The sequence below is a fragment of the Mustelus asterias genome, chromosome 7 (assembly GCF_964213995.1).
Source record: "Mustelus asterias chromosome 7, sMusAst1.hap1.1, whole genome shotgun sequence".
NCBI classification, from domain to species: domain Eukaryota; kingdom Metazoa; phylum Chordata; class Chondrichthyes; order Carcharhiniformes; family Triakidae; genus Mustelus; species Mustelus asterias.
Genome location: NC_135807.1, coordinates 98,559,860 through 98,577,623, shown reverse-complemented (window position 1 = coordinate 98,577,623; position 17,764 = coordinate 98,559,860). Strand labels below are relative to the sequence as shown.

At 39.6% G+C, this 17,764-nt stretch overlaps 1 protein-coding gene across 4 annotated transcripts in view; it reads right to left on the bottom strand.

Annotated features, from left to right (window-relative positions):
• Positions 1 to 794: 794 nt before the first annotated feature.
• LOC144495872 (cyclin-dependent kinase 13-like) overlaps positions 795 to 17,764 on the bottom strand; it is an 83,747-nt gene continuing 66,777 nt past the window's right edge. For 3 of the 4 annotated variants that reach the window (XM_078216549.1, XM_078216551.1, XM_078216552.1), the window contains 2 exons: positions 10,850 to 11,314; positions 795 to 4,212 (listed from right to left, as the gene is read on the bottom strand). In XM_078216549.1, the coding sequence (XP_078072675.1) occupies positions 3,329 to 4,212; positions 10,850 to 11,314 (1,349 nt within the window). In that variant the 3' untranslated portion in view covers positions 795 to 3,328. The remainder of the gene's footprint in view (positions 4,213 to 10,849; positions 11,315 to 17,764) is intronic. The other variant, XM_078216550.1, reaches the window with a different exon arrangement.

Genomic DNA, 17,764 nt, shown 5'->3' with positions numbered 1-17,764 from the left:
TGACATACATTCTTCCATGGGGATGTATTCTGTGAAACAAAGGGAATATGTTCAAGCCTGGTGTCTTTTTTGAATTACCCCAGAGCCTGGAGCACTTAGTTCCCTGTTGGTTTCTCCATGGCAAAGCCTCAGCCAGTCAGACTTGCCAAGGGTACTCTTTTCACCTTTTATACAAGGTGTGATAGTTTGAAATTTGGCATCCTTGCATTTATCCGGATGAATGCAAGATGGAAACAATTTGGCACAATATCTCTTTTTAGTAATATTTGAGTTTTGTACTGCCAAGAGACTACAAATATTATATATATCCTGATGGAATTTAAATGTCTTTTTTTTCTGCTTGATATTGAGGGGCGTAGAAACATGAAAAGCAGATACCCTAACAAAATGTAGGTCAGCTTATTTATTCAAACTTGCATGTATAAAGCTTATTGCGGGAAAAAAGGCCACTTGTCAAGTTCCAAAAACTGTTAGGGCCCTCAATCTTTGATTCTCTTATTAAATTGTTCCATAAATCTGCCTTCACTGCCCCTTTTCACAAACCTTTCCAAACAGTCACCACATTCTATGCCCCTAAACTGCCTGCACATCATCTCTCATCTAAGTTTGAGCTATTTTCTAATCATTTAATGATCTATAAATGTCATCAATAAAACCTTTCCTGGATGCATAAAAAATTGTTACAGCACAACTAGAGCACATTGAAACTGCTGGTTGCAATTTGGCTCAATATTCAGCAGATCCACATCCAAAGGATTCCAACATCCACAGGTATTGTAGACAAACAGAGGCTCTGCAGAAATTAATCTCCATCTTTATTTACAGATCCATACAAAATTACAATGCCAGAATTCAATCTTTTAACAAATTACGCGAAACTCTTTGAAAAGGCCATAGTATTCATAAAACATATTACAGTATAAATAGTTTTTTTCTTTTTTGAATTCTTCTGAAGTGGAGATGAAATAGGTCAACAGAAGACGTCCTGAAAATGTGAAAATAAAACAACTGATTTAGCTTGGGAGGGCAAACATTTTACACCTAGGTTTGCATTAAATTATGAATGTGTTCATTTATCCCCGAGTATATTACAATTTTGGAATGATGTCTAACCTGTACCTTCAATGCATGAGTGAAAATTAACAAAACAATACAGGTCTCAATTTATACAAATGTAACAAGGTTTTCTGTACTGGACAGTGTTATTTCATCACAGTAAGTATGGACGTCCTGTAATGTTTGGGCACCTGAGATCTTTTATTATACTGTAAGCATAAAAGTCAAGAGTGTGGGCACAGGAAATGGAGCAGTACAAAATAAACTTGAAATGTACATTTATTATTTCAATCAACAACGTTTTCAACAGAGTACAGAAATTGTAACTGATCATAACAGGATTATTGTGTCAGTGGGGAAAATAATGCTTCAAAAAACTAGAAAAGCTACAACTCCGCACACAGACCAATTTTCCCCCATTGAAGGGTAATATCCTTGTGTATTTAAACAATGCTTAATAGGGCTATAATTTTATACATCTATGCCAGATTAGTTCATGGTTGGAAATTTGCTGCAAACAAATTGACTAAATTGGTAAGTTTGCTGCTGATATAATTTGAAATCCTAAAGCATAAATATTAATTTCGGCATTAATTTTCACTGGTGTATGGACATGCTTTGGCTGGGATTGAACCAATCTACGTTTGTAAAGTCAAGCATATCAGTGGAACACACAGCAGCTATTTCACTGTAATGATACATAGTGCTGATTGGGCAGCAGGACCGGGTGGTCAAATGAACCATGTTAAACAGATTAATGAATCAGGACCAGGAGCATCTTGTCCTACAACAATCCTGTCTACAACTTTTAATTTCCATACAAATTAAAGGCAGGAATTCTTGACAGTTTAATATATCTGGGAATCTTCAATCTCATGATGTATTTTGGCTGCAATTTGTGTTAAGGTCTAAGGACAAAACAAAAGTTCAGAAACAAAATGTTCATTATATATTGGCGTTTTAGAATTAAATTGGTTCCATCTTTTGGTGGCTGAAGCGCAGTTAAGGAAAATATGCCCACTTCAAGTATAAACTGAAGTAATTAATATTTTCTTTGTTGCCTCTTGACTATTGTAGATTATTTCTAACAGATGACGAGTACCTCTAAATAAACAAGGTGTCAGGATCACTTTAAAAAACAACCATGGTGCAACTAAAATGGGTTTATGATCTTGGTTAGTGATTGAATAACAAAGCCCTAATTTCTCAGAAGTATTCATCATCACATACATGAAGTTTTGCTTCAAACTGTAACTACCAATGCAAAGGACATGGCCATATTTTGTGATGTATGAATTACCTTGTACCACAAATTGTGCATAGATCTCCATCGAAGATGCCCTCTTTTCCAAAACTAGCTTGTGTTTATTAGACAGCATTATGTAATGCATGCCATTTTTCACAATGGGCAGAAGTAAACTGCCCAAATGAATGAATAGAAAGACCAACAGAAAATACTGATGCAACCAGTCGTTTGCTGCTTTTTATTTTTGTATTTCTTTTGTTTTAGTAAGAATTGTCCGAAAAAAGTAGAACTACAAAACAAGGCAACAATTCAGTTTGCATGGACTTTACTCAAAGCTTCTGACGACTTATTTTTTTTTTTAAAAAGGACCACATAACTGCTGTCCTTGTATAAATAGGGTAAACCAAATTGGTGTTTTTAGCTCAGATACAATGTGAATTCATCACATTTGCTTCAATAACGCCAAGCTTAAGAACTGACAGTTACCTGCCAATAAGATTTTATTTATAAAAGCACACTACTCAAGAGCCTTGCAGAGTCTAGCAGCTCACAGATAGTAGACAGTTGGTCCAAACTCATAGAAGCAATTAATGTACAGAATTCTTGTCAACCTTATGATCACGGTCTTGCTAGGTTTTAGCCACAAGTACCTCAAAAGTCAGCCAGCCTAGAAACACCATTCTCTTCAAAACTGCTATAATACAAATGGGTATAACTGGTCAAAAGGGAAAAAGTGATGTACAATCATAAAAATAATCTTTTAAAAAACAGAATTGCAGAACAGAGGAGAAGAAAAATATTGCAGTTCATGAGAGAAGCCTAGTGTTTTCTTCATTACTTCTCCGCATGTACAAACTGGTTTTGCAATGGAATACTTCAAATCTGTCAAATCTAGTAACTTTTGTATTCAAATGTACATTTTATATTTTTAAAAAATCCCTGGTACAAACCACAGCTATGCAGAGGAGTTCCCAGCTGTTTATCAGTGTATCATTCATGTATACTATATAAAGTCTGGTTTGGAAATCAATATGGTAAACCTCTGCCTCGTCCTCCTATTGTTGATGTGCTAATACGGCCACTGTAGGCATGAGAATAACCTGCTCCACGCCCAGGGGATCCCCAGTTCTGTCCGTGAAGAGGGCCACTGGTGGCTAGGTTCTCTTGTCTGTTGGCAACATACCCATAATTCTGCAGTTTTGTGGCAAGAGGCACATTTACACTGTTAGTACTTTCAGATATTGCTGCTGGATTACTTCCACTACTGCCCAGCGGGGGCAGAGCACCACGGCTGTATTCAAATCGGTGGTCTTTATCTCCTGTAAACTGCATAGCACTGCTGCTGAGATAACTAATCCCTTCTCCGTAACCTGTGACTGAGCTAGAAAAGGCCTCTGAGTAACCAGAATGCAAGTGTGCACTACTAGCATGAGATGATGGAGCACTGAATGCAGATGATACATTATCCAGAAGCGAGTGACTGGGGGCATCCGCACTACCCAGGAAGGTGCCCCTTCCCCCACTGCTGCCAAGTCTGCTGGTGTACCCATCACTATTGAAGTTATTAGACGAACAGGATGCCCCAAATCCATCCCCGTAATCTGCAGCAGTTCTAAGGTTACCACTTGATCGATAGTCAACAGCTGTCTGTCCCAGTTCCTGGGCTTGGTGCTGAGCTAAAAGCTCTAAAAGGGCTGCCTTTACCCCTGCAGTCGGATCACTCGTGGAGCAAGAAATGGCACTGTGCTGCTCCTCTGCCTGAAAGTTCCCATCTGCTGAAGCAGGAGGCGGTTCAGGTGGCTCCGGAGGTCTCTGGTCTGGAGGCAGGATTCGAGGGTGTTCGTGTACGGGTGATTGGTCCGGAATGCTAAGATCCGACTGTCTAGTAGAGTCATCGCTGAAATCTGAAACTACATACAGTAGAATTTTGACAATTACATAAAGCAAAGATATATGGAACGGTTTAATTTAAATCTAGGAATTAAGCTGATAGATTCTGAATCATACACAAGTGCATTAACTTTACTTTAAAATTAATGATAAAACTGAATTGGTCAAAAGCTCAAAATTTGAATTCTGTGCTTTCTTTGCAATGATCTCAGAGAAAATTCCTAAGTGCAGTTATCTGAACTTTCTCTTACTGCTTTCCATCTCTGGCTCACAGCAAGTGGTTCCATAAACAGACAGACTCACCTATGTATCACGCCTCTGCCCTTATAACTGCTGTTATCTTTTTCAGAATTTCACAAATTACAGAAGATGGCTGTTTCTAAAGTGATTTCTTGGCTTTTGTCTTCACCACTTTACCCAGAGCATATTCAATGATCATGTTTGTATTCATGCTTTTAGTTTCAAATTTACCTTGTGACGTTCGTGGAGCTTTAAGAAAGGTTTTTTAAAAAAGACATGATTTCTGCAGCTCTCTCAGCTTCAGTGGTTTCTTAGCTCACAGCTTCAGTGATGTCATTGTTGCCGGGCTGACTATGAGGAGTCCTTTTATTGCTACTTAAGTGGCTTAAATGGGGTTGTTTGTGTTTGCTGTGGGATTAGTTTTATGATCCAGAATTGTTAGGATGGTCATGTGTTTTTTTGACAGTTTTGTTTTCATTTTCAGTTTTGGAGCTGCAGGTCTGAGTTTTAGTTTTAGAAGGGACAGCAAGCTAAAAATAAGTGTTTTCCCTTTATCCCTGTTTTTTTTCCCTTTGGAATTCTGTTGTTTTCCTGAAGGGTGAAAATCTGCTGTTGTTGGGGGCTGGACCAAAATGTCTCTGGTGTTTTGGGAAGCTGTCTTGTCTTCATACTCAAGCTAAAATACAAAAACATTTTTTATTGGCCTGGACTGCATAAATTTTGCCGGTCATATCACACATGTCAAATCATAGGGAAAACTCAAGCAGTGATAAAACCAGCACCCTTACAGCATTTGAAGAACCATTTACTAGGGTCTTAATTGATTGCTTGGGACCCTGTCTAAAACAAAAAGTGGGAATCAATATCTATTGACTATAATGGATGTGTCTATTAGGTTTCCAGAAGTAATTCCATTACGTAATAATGATTGTAAAAAGGCTAAAAGGATTGTAGAGGAGTTTACTTCAATTTCTTTTACTAGATATGAACTACCCACAGAAATACAATCAGATTTAGGATCAAATTAGGGATGCGCCTAATGAGTCAACCAAATTCAGTCAATTTAAATTGGTTTTTGATCATGAGGTAAGAGGGCCACTGAAATTAAGGAGAAATTGGTGAGTGAGCGATCTGAGACTATTGGACTATGCGTCAAATTTTAGAGAAAGACTGAATAGAGCAGGTGAATTGGCTAGATAACATTTAAAAGTAGCACAGCATGTGATGAAACAGGAAGCAGATAAGAAATCAAAATTTGTAGTTTTGCTAGTGGGGATAAAGCCTTAGTATTGCTACCAGTGGTAGGTGAACCTTTAAAAGCAAGGTTTAATGGGCCTGATCAAATTGAAAGGAAATTGAGTGAGGCGAGTTATTTGATAAGAACACCAGATAGAAGAAAAACCCACAGAATGTGTCATGTGAATGTGCTTTAAAGGAATTTTGATGTGGAAGGAGAGCAGGAGGAGATTTTAGTGGTTATAATTCAGAATGAAGAACCAAATCCAGATGACTCTGAATTTTACATTCCTCAAATTAAATTGGATAACGAGGACGTTATTAAAAATTGGGATAAATTACTGAGTTACTTTCCAGAGGAAAATCGAACTGACCTGAAAGTGTTATTAATATCACATGGATTAGTATGTGGGAATACACTGGGAGTGAGATAGTTGTAGAAAATGCTGTTCCAATTAAGCACTTTCCTTGCAAATATGACCTTTTCAAGTTGGCACAGGTTCAGATGGAAAAGCTGATGTTTACTCGATCTGAGATGCAGCAGCCAAAAGTCTTAGTCGATCACATAAAACTAATAGAGGTGGAGAAGGGGAACAAGTTAATGGACAATGATGTGAACAAATAAAGTGAGAAGGTGTGGAGACAGATACAAGTCAAGTTGACTGTTTTGGAACATGTTCCTGAGTTGTTCAAATTGCCTGAACATAAACTGCAGGACTGTCAAAGACAGCACATCATCTAGGCAAAAAAAAAGTGTAGATACATCAGCAATCATGTGTGATCTCAAAAAGGAGATTGAGGAATGGATGTATCGTATTAATGGGGATCAAAGGACAACAACATGAAATCAGACCGTTTGCTAAAATTGTACCATCATCTAAAGGGAACGGCTGGCATAATGATTCTGCATGATGTGCAGAGATGTGGATGCCCAGTGAAACAGCACTGTACACTGATGGTGTTCGAGTGAAGTAAGGTAGTATTCACAGCAGCGTAACTGCCACAGTAATTTTTGGAACCATGGTCGAAATGGATTCTGACACCAAGAGAAACAATCTGCTGTGTGTCTTTACAAAACAGTGTGCAGAAAGTAATAGTACAAATCCAGAGCAAACAAAGGAGTCAAATTGCTTGACAGAGGAAGAGCCAAGGCCAATGAACAAGAAAGGGGACAGAGATAAAATGACCTTTCTGAATGGCCCTGACTACATACATGTAATGTGTTATTCTATTGATCCTGCTTAGTTATCTGGGGGCATTACCAGAGCTAATTTACCATCGCAACAACAAACTGAGTTTGAACTTGGAATCAACGCAGGATTAAAGACAGAAGGAGAATTTTGAAGAGGAAGCAGTTTGTCGTGAATGTGATAAAGGAGTGTTTGATGGTGGAAGATAAGGACTGGAATGGACTATATTACTGTTATGTTTGCATGTTTTGATTTTATAAAATGCATGTATATTTATTGTAGAGTACTAGTACTGTGAAACTGAATGGGTTTGAAAAATGAAACCATCCTTGAAGTTTGATGGTTCATTTTTTTCTTAAGCGGAGGGAGGTGTGACATTCGTGGAGCTTTAAGAAAGGTTTATTTTTTTAAAAAACATGATCTCTGCAGCTCTCACAGCTTCAGTGGTTTCTTAGCTCACTGCTTCAGTGATGTCATTGTTGCCGGACTGACTACATGAGTCCTTTTATTGCTATTTAAGTGGCTTAAATGGGGTTGTTTGTGTTTACTGTGGGATTAGTTTTACGATCCTGCATTGTTAGGATAGTCATATATTTTTGGATAGTTTTTTTCATTTTCAGTTTGGAGCTGCAGGTTTTGAGTTTTAGAAGGAACAGCAAGCTAGCAAGAAGTGTTTTCCCTCTCCCAGTTTTTTTTTCTTTGGAAATTCTGTTGTTTTCCTGAAGGGTGAAATCTACAGTTGTGGGGGGCTGGACTAGAGTGTCTCTGATGTTTTGGGAAGCTGTGTTGTCTTCAAACTATTCAGAGTGAATCCAGAGAACTGCAGACTTTAACCAAAGGACTCGATTTCCTTTATCACATGAGCAGTAGACTTTGCTGTATTGAACCTATTTAAAGGGTTTTGGTTTGATCGGAACACATTAGGTATCTTTGTTAAGGGTTATACATTAATGGTTGTTTTGTTTCTTGTTTGTAATTGATAAAAGTTCTTGCTAATTTTCTTACTATACATGTTAACTATATTCTTAAATAAACTTTGATTGATAAAAGCTCCCTAGTGGGTCTTTTGAATCACACCTGAAGTGGAACATATATACTTATCCTAGCCAACTTCAAGATGCAAAATTTATGATTCAGGTAGGCGTCATAAAACATTTGGAGTTTCTAACCTGAACCATAACAACCTCTTATTTGTTTGAACCAGTACCACCTTGGCCTACCAGGATTTCAGTTTGTGGTAATTTTTCTGATCTACCTTTTCTAAAATTTATCATCTTTCATTTAAGATTGCCTCTCATGCAGCTCTTTACAAGGCTCAAAAGCTAAAATTTCTCCTCATAACATGATGCAAATCAGCATCAAGACTCTTGTCTGAACTACATCCAAGGCTCAAATGACTCTCTCATGTCACAGTGAATACAAAGGGCATGGTACCAGAACACTACACAGTTTTACTTTAATGTTGCAATATCAAGCACCTAAGATCAGATGGATCTCCACATTCTCGTCACCTTCGGATGATGTTAAATGCTACATTATTAAACCAATGTGTACAGTCTAAATTTAACACGTAATACAAAAACAATGAAATACAGAGAGCTCAATTTTATGTGCAGTAGCTTTACACCTAGAATCAGTGGGAAAGGGACTAAAATACCCTTTCCCAAAAGCTATGCCTTATGCAGTGAAGATAAAAGCTAAAATTTTAAGCAGTTACAGGAACAGAGACCTGGAAATCCACTAACACAAAACTTTAGAAATCAGAGGACAAATTGAGAAGACTATATCTAAAAAGACACAGATAGGTCCCCAAGTTTTATATATGGAGTCATAAAGAATACCAAAGGAGGTCACTAAACATTTATAAATCGCTGGCTAAGCCTCAGGTGGGGTATTATATCCAAGTTTGGGTGCCGAATTTTAGAAAAGATGAGAGGTCACACGACACCAGATTATAGTCCAACAGATTTATTTGAAATCATAAGCTTTCGGAGTGCTGCTCCTTCATCAAGTGCATCATGGGGAAGCGATGGTCTAGTGGTATTATCGCTAGACTATTAATCCAGAACCTCAGCTAATGTTCTGGGGACCCGAGTTCGAATCCCACCACGGCAGATGGTGGAATTTGAATTCAATTTTTAAAAAATCTGGAATTAAAAGTCTAATCATGACCATGAAACCATTGTTGATTGTTGGAAAAAAACCATCTGGTTCACTAATGTCCTTTAGGAAAGGAAATCTGCTGTCCTTACCTGGTCTGGCCTACATGAGACTCCAGAGCCACTAGGGATGGGCAATAAATGTTGGCCAGCCAGCGATGCCCATGTCCCATGAATGCATTTTTAAAAGTTTGCTCTGTCCTCATCAGAGCCTAAAGGATTCCTGTGAAGGTGCAGCTGACTGAAACCAGTTTTCCATTAGGTTTACTCTATCTGAAGTCTCATGACTTTTTTATTCCTTCATGGGATGTAGTATCACTGCCATGGTCAGCACTTGTTGTCATCCCTAATTGTCCTCAAGAAGGTGGTAGTGAACTTGAACTGATGCAGTTCACTGGGTGCTGCTGGAATGGGAGTTTGAGGATTTTGACCCAGCAACAAGTGAAAGAATAGCAGTATAATTACAAGTCAGGATGGTGTGGGGCTTGAAGGGAAACTTGCAGGTGGCAGTTTCCCCATGCATTTGCTGTCCATGACCTTCTAGGTGGTCACGGTCACAAATTTGTCGAAAAAGCTTTGGCACGTTGCTACAGTGCATCTTGCATATAGTACACACTGCTGTCACTGTGCATTAGTTGCGGAGGGAGCAAAAGTTTAAACTAGTGCATGCGGTGCCAGACAAGTAGACTGCTTTGTCTTGGATGGTGCTGAACTTCTCGAGTGTTGTTAGAACTCACTCATCCAAGTAAATGGAGAGTTGTCTATCACAGTCCTGACTTATGCCTTGTAGATGAAGAGGCTTTAGGGAGTCAGGTGCTGAGTTACAACCCTCAGAATTCCCATCCTCTAATCTGCTCTTGTAGCCAGTGTTTATATGGTTAGTATAGTTCAGTTTCTAATCAACTGTAACTCGCAGGACATTGATAGAGAAATATTCAGTGATGGCAATGCCATTGAATTTCAAAGGGAGCTGGTTAGATTCTCTCTTATTGGAGATAGTCATTGTCAGGCAATTGTGTATTGCAAATGTTACTTGCCATTTATCAGCTCAAGTCTGATTGCTGTTCATGTCTTGCTGTACATGGACATGGACTGTTTCAGTATCTGATGAGTTACGAATTGTACTAGACATTGTGCAGTTACCAATGAACATCCCTATTTTTAACCTTATGATGGAAGGAAGGTCATTCATGAAGCATGGTTGGGTCTAGGACATTACCCTGGATAATATCCTGATATTGAGATAGTTAGCCTCCAATAACTATCTTCCTTCGTACTAGGTATGACTCCAACTTGTGGAGAGCTTTCTTCTGATTCCCACTGACTTCAATTTTGCCAGGGCTTCTCGATACCACAAACAAAAGCTGCCTTGAAGTCAAGGGCAATCACATTCACCTCTCCAATTAAAAAGAAGTCTCATTTCTGGGCATTCAATGCCCTCGTGACTCAAATGGTGAAAACATTTGGTGGTGCTGTACTGCTTCACAGAGACCAGGAAGATCCCTCATCTATTCTGATTACATTGTTGTCATCTAGGGCCTAGATTCTAGGCAATAGGTGAGAATGTTTTGGTCTCTGCTAAAAAGTGTGCAAACTGATCCAAATTCTTTGCTGCAGTTATTATTCAGCAATCCCATTAAAAAAGCATACACAAAAGACGAGAATGGAAGAATGCTCAGCTGTGATACTTCATAAGGCCAAATGAAACAATGGGAACACAGGAGGAAGGTAGAGACAAGAGGGAGGGACGGAAGAAGAGAATCACACCCTCAGGATGGGCTTCTACTAAAAACAAATTCATCCAAAGTGAAAGAGATTACATGCTCACATACCGGCTATAGCAGTGACAGGCTCAGGAGGATCCGGAGGTTCTGGTGGTTGAGCAGGAACCTCAACATCAGTTGCAGTACTCTCTGGCTCTGCAACAAGTTCTTTTTCTTTTGGCTGCGGTGTCTTAATCAGCTGAGCTAGCAAAACAGCAAGTGCGCTCTGGATGGCGGCCTGAGCAGCATCAGGCTCACTTTTCGGTGCAGGCTGCGCCACAGGGGGCAGGGGCTGAGCTGTCACAGTTGGCGTCACCAACGGGGGTTTTTCTACCTCTTGTTGTTGCTTAGCAGCTGCGGCCAGGACTCCGGCTGGAAGGTTAACTGTGCTGAGTTGTTGCTGGGTTTCAGGGTTCACTTTAATATTCAGGATTTGAGCAAGATGTGCCAAGCTAAGACTGTTCTTGGATCTCAATAGATTCAGCAAGATGGCCAGGTCATTCTGGTTTAGTGGCTGCCCAGTGCTTTTACTTCCTGCAGAAAAGAAATAAAGTCTCATTACTGCCCAACAAACAAAAAGACTTTAACAGCAATGGCTTGTTGACGTAATCTTCAAATATGCCAAGTATGTTAATAAATAAAAAGATAATACGTCAACAGCTATCAGCTGCATCAGGTAATAATGTTATACACATCAGGTAATTATGATAACCATACCGGATAATGATGTTAAGTAAATCAAATAAATATAGTAATCTCATGATGGCAAACCCATTCAGCAAACATTGCTTCAGGTTGGTGGCACTCAGAAACTGGCATTCAGCATGAATTATTTATGAAAACGCCTGGAAAGACAGCAGTCTCAAAGCTGGCAACAGAATGCAAGGGACTGACTGTAAAGCCAGGGGAGGTGGGGAGAGCCAAGTAATTGGATCACATAGTAATTGGAGATTAGATATTTGGAACAAACATAAGTTCTACTTCCATGGACACAGGTCCCAGAGCACTGGAAGAGGCAGTTAGAGTTAGAAATAACAATTAGGTGGGATCACAGAAATTACAAAATGGTCTCAATTAGGTTTGCAATGCACGTTTGTAAATACATAAAGCGTAGTTAATAAGGTTGGTGAGCAACAGGTGCAAACACAGTCATGTGGAAATATAATGCAATGATAATGGAGACCTGGCACACAAAAAGGGAGGCTTGGATATGCAAAATTCCTTGGGGGAAAGAATTCAGGGAAGATGGGGAAGGAAAAGGAGGATTAGAAGCTTGATTAACAAAAATGTTATAAAAAGAAAATGCCCTTGGGGAATCAAAGAAAGAATCTATTTAGATGAAGTTGAGAAACCCTGCAAGAAGCGATTTTGCTACTTGGTATACTTTATAGGCTACCAAAATGTGAGGAGGAGATAGAGGAGATGAGCCGGAAAATCACTTAGAGGGGCATGAACCACAGGGTTAATGGGTATCTTAAACAACTCCAATATTGAATGGGGCAGTGAATGTGTTAAGAGCAGAGACTCATAGCACCTATGGCATGTAGAGAGGCCCTTTGGCCTAAACTGCCCATGCCGACCAAAATGCCAATCTAAGCTAACCCCACATAGAAGAGTGGAAGGAATGTCTGAAATGTTTTTAGACAACTTTTTTTTAATCAGCATTATCCTTGCCCAACAAGGGAGGATTGCAGGATCTTGCTCTGAGGAATGAAGTAGATCAAGTGGAGAATGTCATATTGGAGTAGTATCTCAAGAAGAGAGATCAAACCACCATTATGTTCTGATTGGTTATGAAGGAGGACAAAGAGCAATCTAGAATAAAAATGCTTTAGATGAGGGGTAATTCAAACTGTGGAGAGATCTGGCCATTGTAATAGCAATAGATGGCCTTTAAAAGAAGAGATTATTTGGGTCGAGATACATTCCCACAGTGGGGGAAAAGGCAGGTCAACAAACGTCAGGGCTTTATAGGCTATTAAGAGATTACAGAGTAAAAAGGACAGAAAAGGGGAGGGGTTTAACAGCTGCCATCTTGTTAATACAAGGAAAAGCAGGCTAAATATAAAAGGTGAGAGCGAAGAAGTGGGGGAAACCGCATGAAACAGAGACAGTATGAATAGGTTGACAGATAACAAAAGGGAACCCTTCTATGGGCATATTAACATAAAGGAGCAATGGGGTTAATTAACAGCTAAAATGTAGATCAATTGGTGGAAGCAACAGTGTGGTTCAGCCTTACCAAAGAGGAGTTTGCCAATACTATGACAAACAATGAGATTTTCAGGATACTGGATGAGATAAATGTAGAAGAGCTATTAGAAAGGCTGGTGAGGGATAAGTCACGTGGCCTGGGTGGGATACATCTGAGGTTGCTTAGGGAAGTCAGAGTAGTGTTATCATCCCCATAGAGACTGCTAATATTAAAGAGAAATTTGAAATCCCTATTATTTACTGAAAGAGGTTTATACAAATGTTGATAGATACAGAGGTCTGAGAACTTTGTACCATCATTTAAAAAGGGTGCAAGGGTTAGGCCAGAAAATTATAGGCCTGTCAAGCCTGACTTCAGTGGTCGGCAAATTATTGGAATCAATTCTGAGAGACAGGTCAAACTGTCACTTAGAAAGGTATGGATTCGTCATAGATACAGTAAGGAGTCTAACAACACCAGGTTAAAGTCCAACAGGTTTATTTGGTAGCAAACGCCACGTCCAACGCCAGCATCTCCACATTTAGTCATAGATAGCCAGCATGGTTTTGTTAGGGGAAGATTGTGGTTAGCACTGCTGCTTCACAGCGCCAGGGACCCGGGTTTGATTCCCGGCTTAGGTCACTGTCTGTGTGGAGTTTGCACGTTCGCCCAGTGTCTGCATGGGTTTTCTCCGGGTGCTCCAGTTTCCTCCCACATTCTGAAAGACGTACTGGTTAGGTGAATTTACCCAAACAGGCGCCAGACTGTGGCAACTAGGGGAATTTCATAGCAACTTAATTGCAATGTTAATGTAAGCCTTACTTGTGACTAATAAATAAACTTTACTTTTTTTACTAACTTAATAGAATTTTTTGAGGAAGTAACAAGTAGAATTAATCAGAGCAGTGTCGTGGATGTTGCCTCCATGGATTTCAATAAGACATTTGACAAGGTCCCACATGGCAAACTGGTCAGAAAAGTGGGATCTCATGAACAGGTAGATAAGGTAGCTTTCCTTTAGTGGATGAGGTACTGAATACAAAAGCAGGGATGTAATGCTGGAATTGTATTAAACACTGGTTAGGCCCCAGCTGGAATTGTGTACACAATTCTGGTCACCACGTTATGGGAAGGACATAATTGCTCTGGAGAGAGTGCAGAGGAGGTTTACAAAAATGTTGCCTGGGCTTGAAAAATGCAGCTATGAGGAAAGATTGGATAGGCTAGGGTTGTTTTTATTATTACAGATGAGGCTGCAAGGTAGCCTAATTGAGGTGTATAAAATTATGAGGGGATAGGCAGGAAAGACCAGTTTTCTCTAGCTGAGGAATTTCAGTGATTGGTAGAAGGATTAGAGGAAAAACAATTTTTGCCCAGAGGATGGTGGGTGTCTGGAATTCACTGCCTGAATTAGTGGTTGAGGCCAAAACACTCAACTCATTTAAAAGGTACCTGGATCTGTACCTGAACTGCTGTAATCTGCAAGGTTAAGGACCAGTGCTGGAAAGTGGGATCAAAATGAGCGGCTAGTTTCTTTTATTCTTTTTGCTGGCGCAGACACAATGGGCTGAATAGCCTCTTTCTGCACTGTATGGTTCTAGTAGTAAAATGTTGCCATGGTATAGAAAAGGGAGCTGCAGTTAATGGCTGTTTCTTGGACTGGAGTAAGGTATAATGGAGTATTTTAAACTAAACCTATTGCTGTTTTTGATATGCTTTCAAGACTTAAACTTGATGTACAGGGACAATTTCAAAATATGTAGATGTTATGAAACTTGGAAGTTCAGTAAACAATAATTCTACATGGTATGTACGGATAATATGAGTATCAATGTTTAAATATGCACTTTAAGGAGGTCATGAATATGGACTCTACATTCAAAAATCTGTTCTGATTTCCACTTAATCATTCTGACTTGTTCGAGCTTCTTACCCTTTGCATCTATAAAATGTCATACAGCATGTTATCCCTAATCACTGTGTGACATCCTTTATTCATGCCTAATCTAACCAATGCAAGCAGCAATCTTCCATTAAAACATAGTACAGGAGTTAACTCTTTGCTTATCAAATGCCATACAATTATAAAGTGCAGTACCTAAAATTCATAACACAAAGAAAAATATACAAAAACCCATATATCTTATATATTACAAGTTTCTGTAGTGAGAAACCACCATTCATTATGACAAACAACAGCCAATTGTAACATGAACAATGGATTGGATTTTGAGCTGAATACTCCTGGGTATAGAAATACAGTCTGACAGGATGTATAACAGAATGTCAATTAAATTATTTCAAAAAAATTATGCCTGCAGGGCAGAACATGAACAATCTAACCAGATAGATCCTAAACTTTCCTATTTCCAATGCTCATAAAATCCTTGTTCTTTAGGATTAATAACCCTATTAGCTGGTATAATGGTTATGGCCATGGAAGCAAATACATAAGAAATTGGCCCTGGGAGCCTATTCTGCTACACAAGGTAATGGGGATCTTCTATTTAATTTCACTATCCCACCATATCACTTGATTTCCTTACTGTCCAAAAATGCATCCAACTTCATTCTGAATATATTTAATGACTCAGCAGCCACCTCCCTATGGACTAGAGACATCCAAAGATTTTCACCATGGCCTTTCAGACTATCAATTTGCAAATCTTTCCACTAATTTACAGTTTCTTCAGAGAACAGTGAGCGAAGATGCAAAAAATGATAAACCTCAGACCACTGACAATGCAGAGAGGAGCTACATGGCCACCTCTAGGTCTTGTGACTAGAGCTGTGTGTGGTACTCAAGGTGTGGCCTGACCAGAGCACCATGTAGCTTGAACATGACCTGGCTTTGTTGTTTGTTGCACTGCGTCATAATAATGGATGAGTAAATGCCAAATAAATATTAGGAATACTGAAGTCATTGCCTTTGGCCCCTGGCACAAACTTCATTCCATGACCGACCATTCTCATCCCTGACAACTGTCTGAAGTGGAGACAGATGACAGGGCGGCACGGTAGCACAGTGGTTAGGGCGGCACGGTAGCACAGTGGTTAGCACTGCTGCTTCACAGCTCCAGGGTCCCGGGTTCGATTCCCGGCTCGGGTCACTGTCTGTGTGGAGTTTGCACATTCTCCTCGTGTCTGCGTGGGTTTACTTCGGGTGCTCCGGTTTCCTCCCACAGTCCAAAGATGTGCGGGTTAGGTTGATTGGCCAGGTTAAAAATTGCCCCTTAGAGTCCTGGGATGCGTAGGTTAGAGGGATTAGTGGGTAAATATGTGGGGGTAGGGCCTGGGTGGGATTGTGGTCGGTGCAGACGCGATGGGCCGAATGGCCTCCTTCTGCGCTGTAGGGTTTCTATGATTTCTATGGTTTATAACTTGGTGTAATGTTGACCCCAAGATGCATGCCCGCTCCATTTGCAGGACTGCGTTATGAATGGTATGAGTCAATTACCTTTACCAAATATAGGAGAAATCATGGATAAGAGCTAGAGAGGGATAAAGAGGATTCTCTGATAGGATACTATGCACAGATGTACAAGTTCACAGAAGAAAGAAGATAGGAGAAGAAACGAAACAAAATCAGACCAGACCATAAGTAGGGTCGACCTGTGCCCAAGCTGCTTTGGGGTAAAGGCTGCATGTTACTCGCAAACTACTGCCTAATTAAATATTGCTTTATTACTTAACACATCATCTTAATCTGTTACACCAAAACTATTGCCTGCCAACCTTTTTGTCATCACGAACCCCCAAAGAAAGGTAATTTACAGAACCATAAAAAACAAATGCATTGTTAAAGCAGACAGAGGCATCAATCACACGCCTGCTCCATCGAAGCTTGTGTTCACCATGAAACCAGACAAATAAAAGACAAAATTAAACAAAATCTCTAGCATCCTACAGCATACGTATGCAGTATACAGGACAATGCAGAAGCCAGTTAAGGACTATAAACACATTGTGCTGTACACCACTCAAAAGATATTTCAATTATTTTATGATCCCACCACCTTTGAGTACAAAGGCTTAAGCCCTTTTTGTTTTCTCAGGCCACTTGGGAATAAACCATGGATTCTCAAAGGCTGCCTACAAAGTTCAAATTGTGCTTCTCAATAACATGCAAATATCAAGTTGCTGATACTAACAAATCATAAAATGATAAAAGGATTTGAGGCAGCAAATCATGGAATGCTATTATCTCCTGTAGGGTAATTCAGAAGAAGACAACACAGCCTTAAAAATAGAGCCAGACTATTCAGAAGCAAAATTAGGAAGCACCTTAAGAGAGTAGTGGAAGTCTGGAGCTCTCTTCCAAAAGATCAATTAAAATTTTCAATAGGCTTTTATTAGTTGTTGTGTCAAGTGAAACAACGGTACGTAAATATGGAACAGATCTGCTGTGATCTAACTGAACAGTGAAACAGGGCTGAATGCCTATCCATGGAGTTCTGATTTAGGATTCGTCTCTGAATGAAGCATATGGAAACCTCCATGCCAACAAAACTGTAACAGCAATAACAGTAAGAAATAAAGCACAAAAAGGGTAGAGTTTCACAGGCCAGTCGTAGTTTAAACACCCTTGATGGAGAACAAAATAAAAATGATTCAATGCGATTCATGTGATTTAGTAACCGAAGATGCGATCTTATCACCATAGTACCAACCTTCAACAAAGCACACTTGACAGATACTACCTCTACTCCCCAAATAAAGTGCACAAAGAATGTAACCCAGAAGGAAGTCATTTATTTCAACCTGCCTGTGTCAGCTCATTGAAAGAGTTA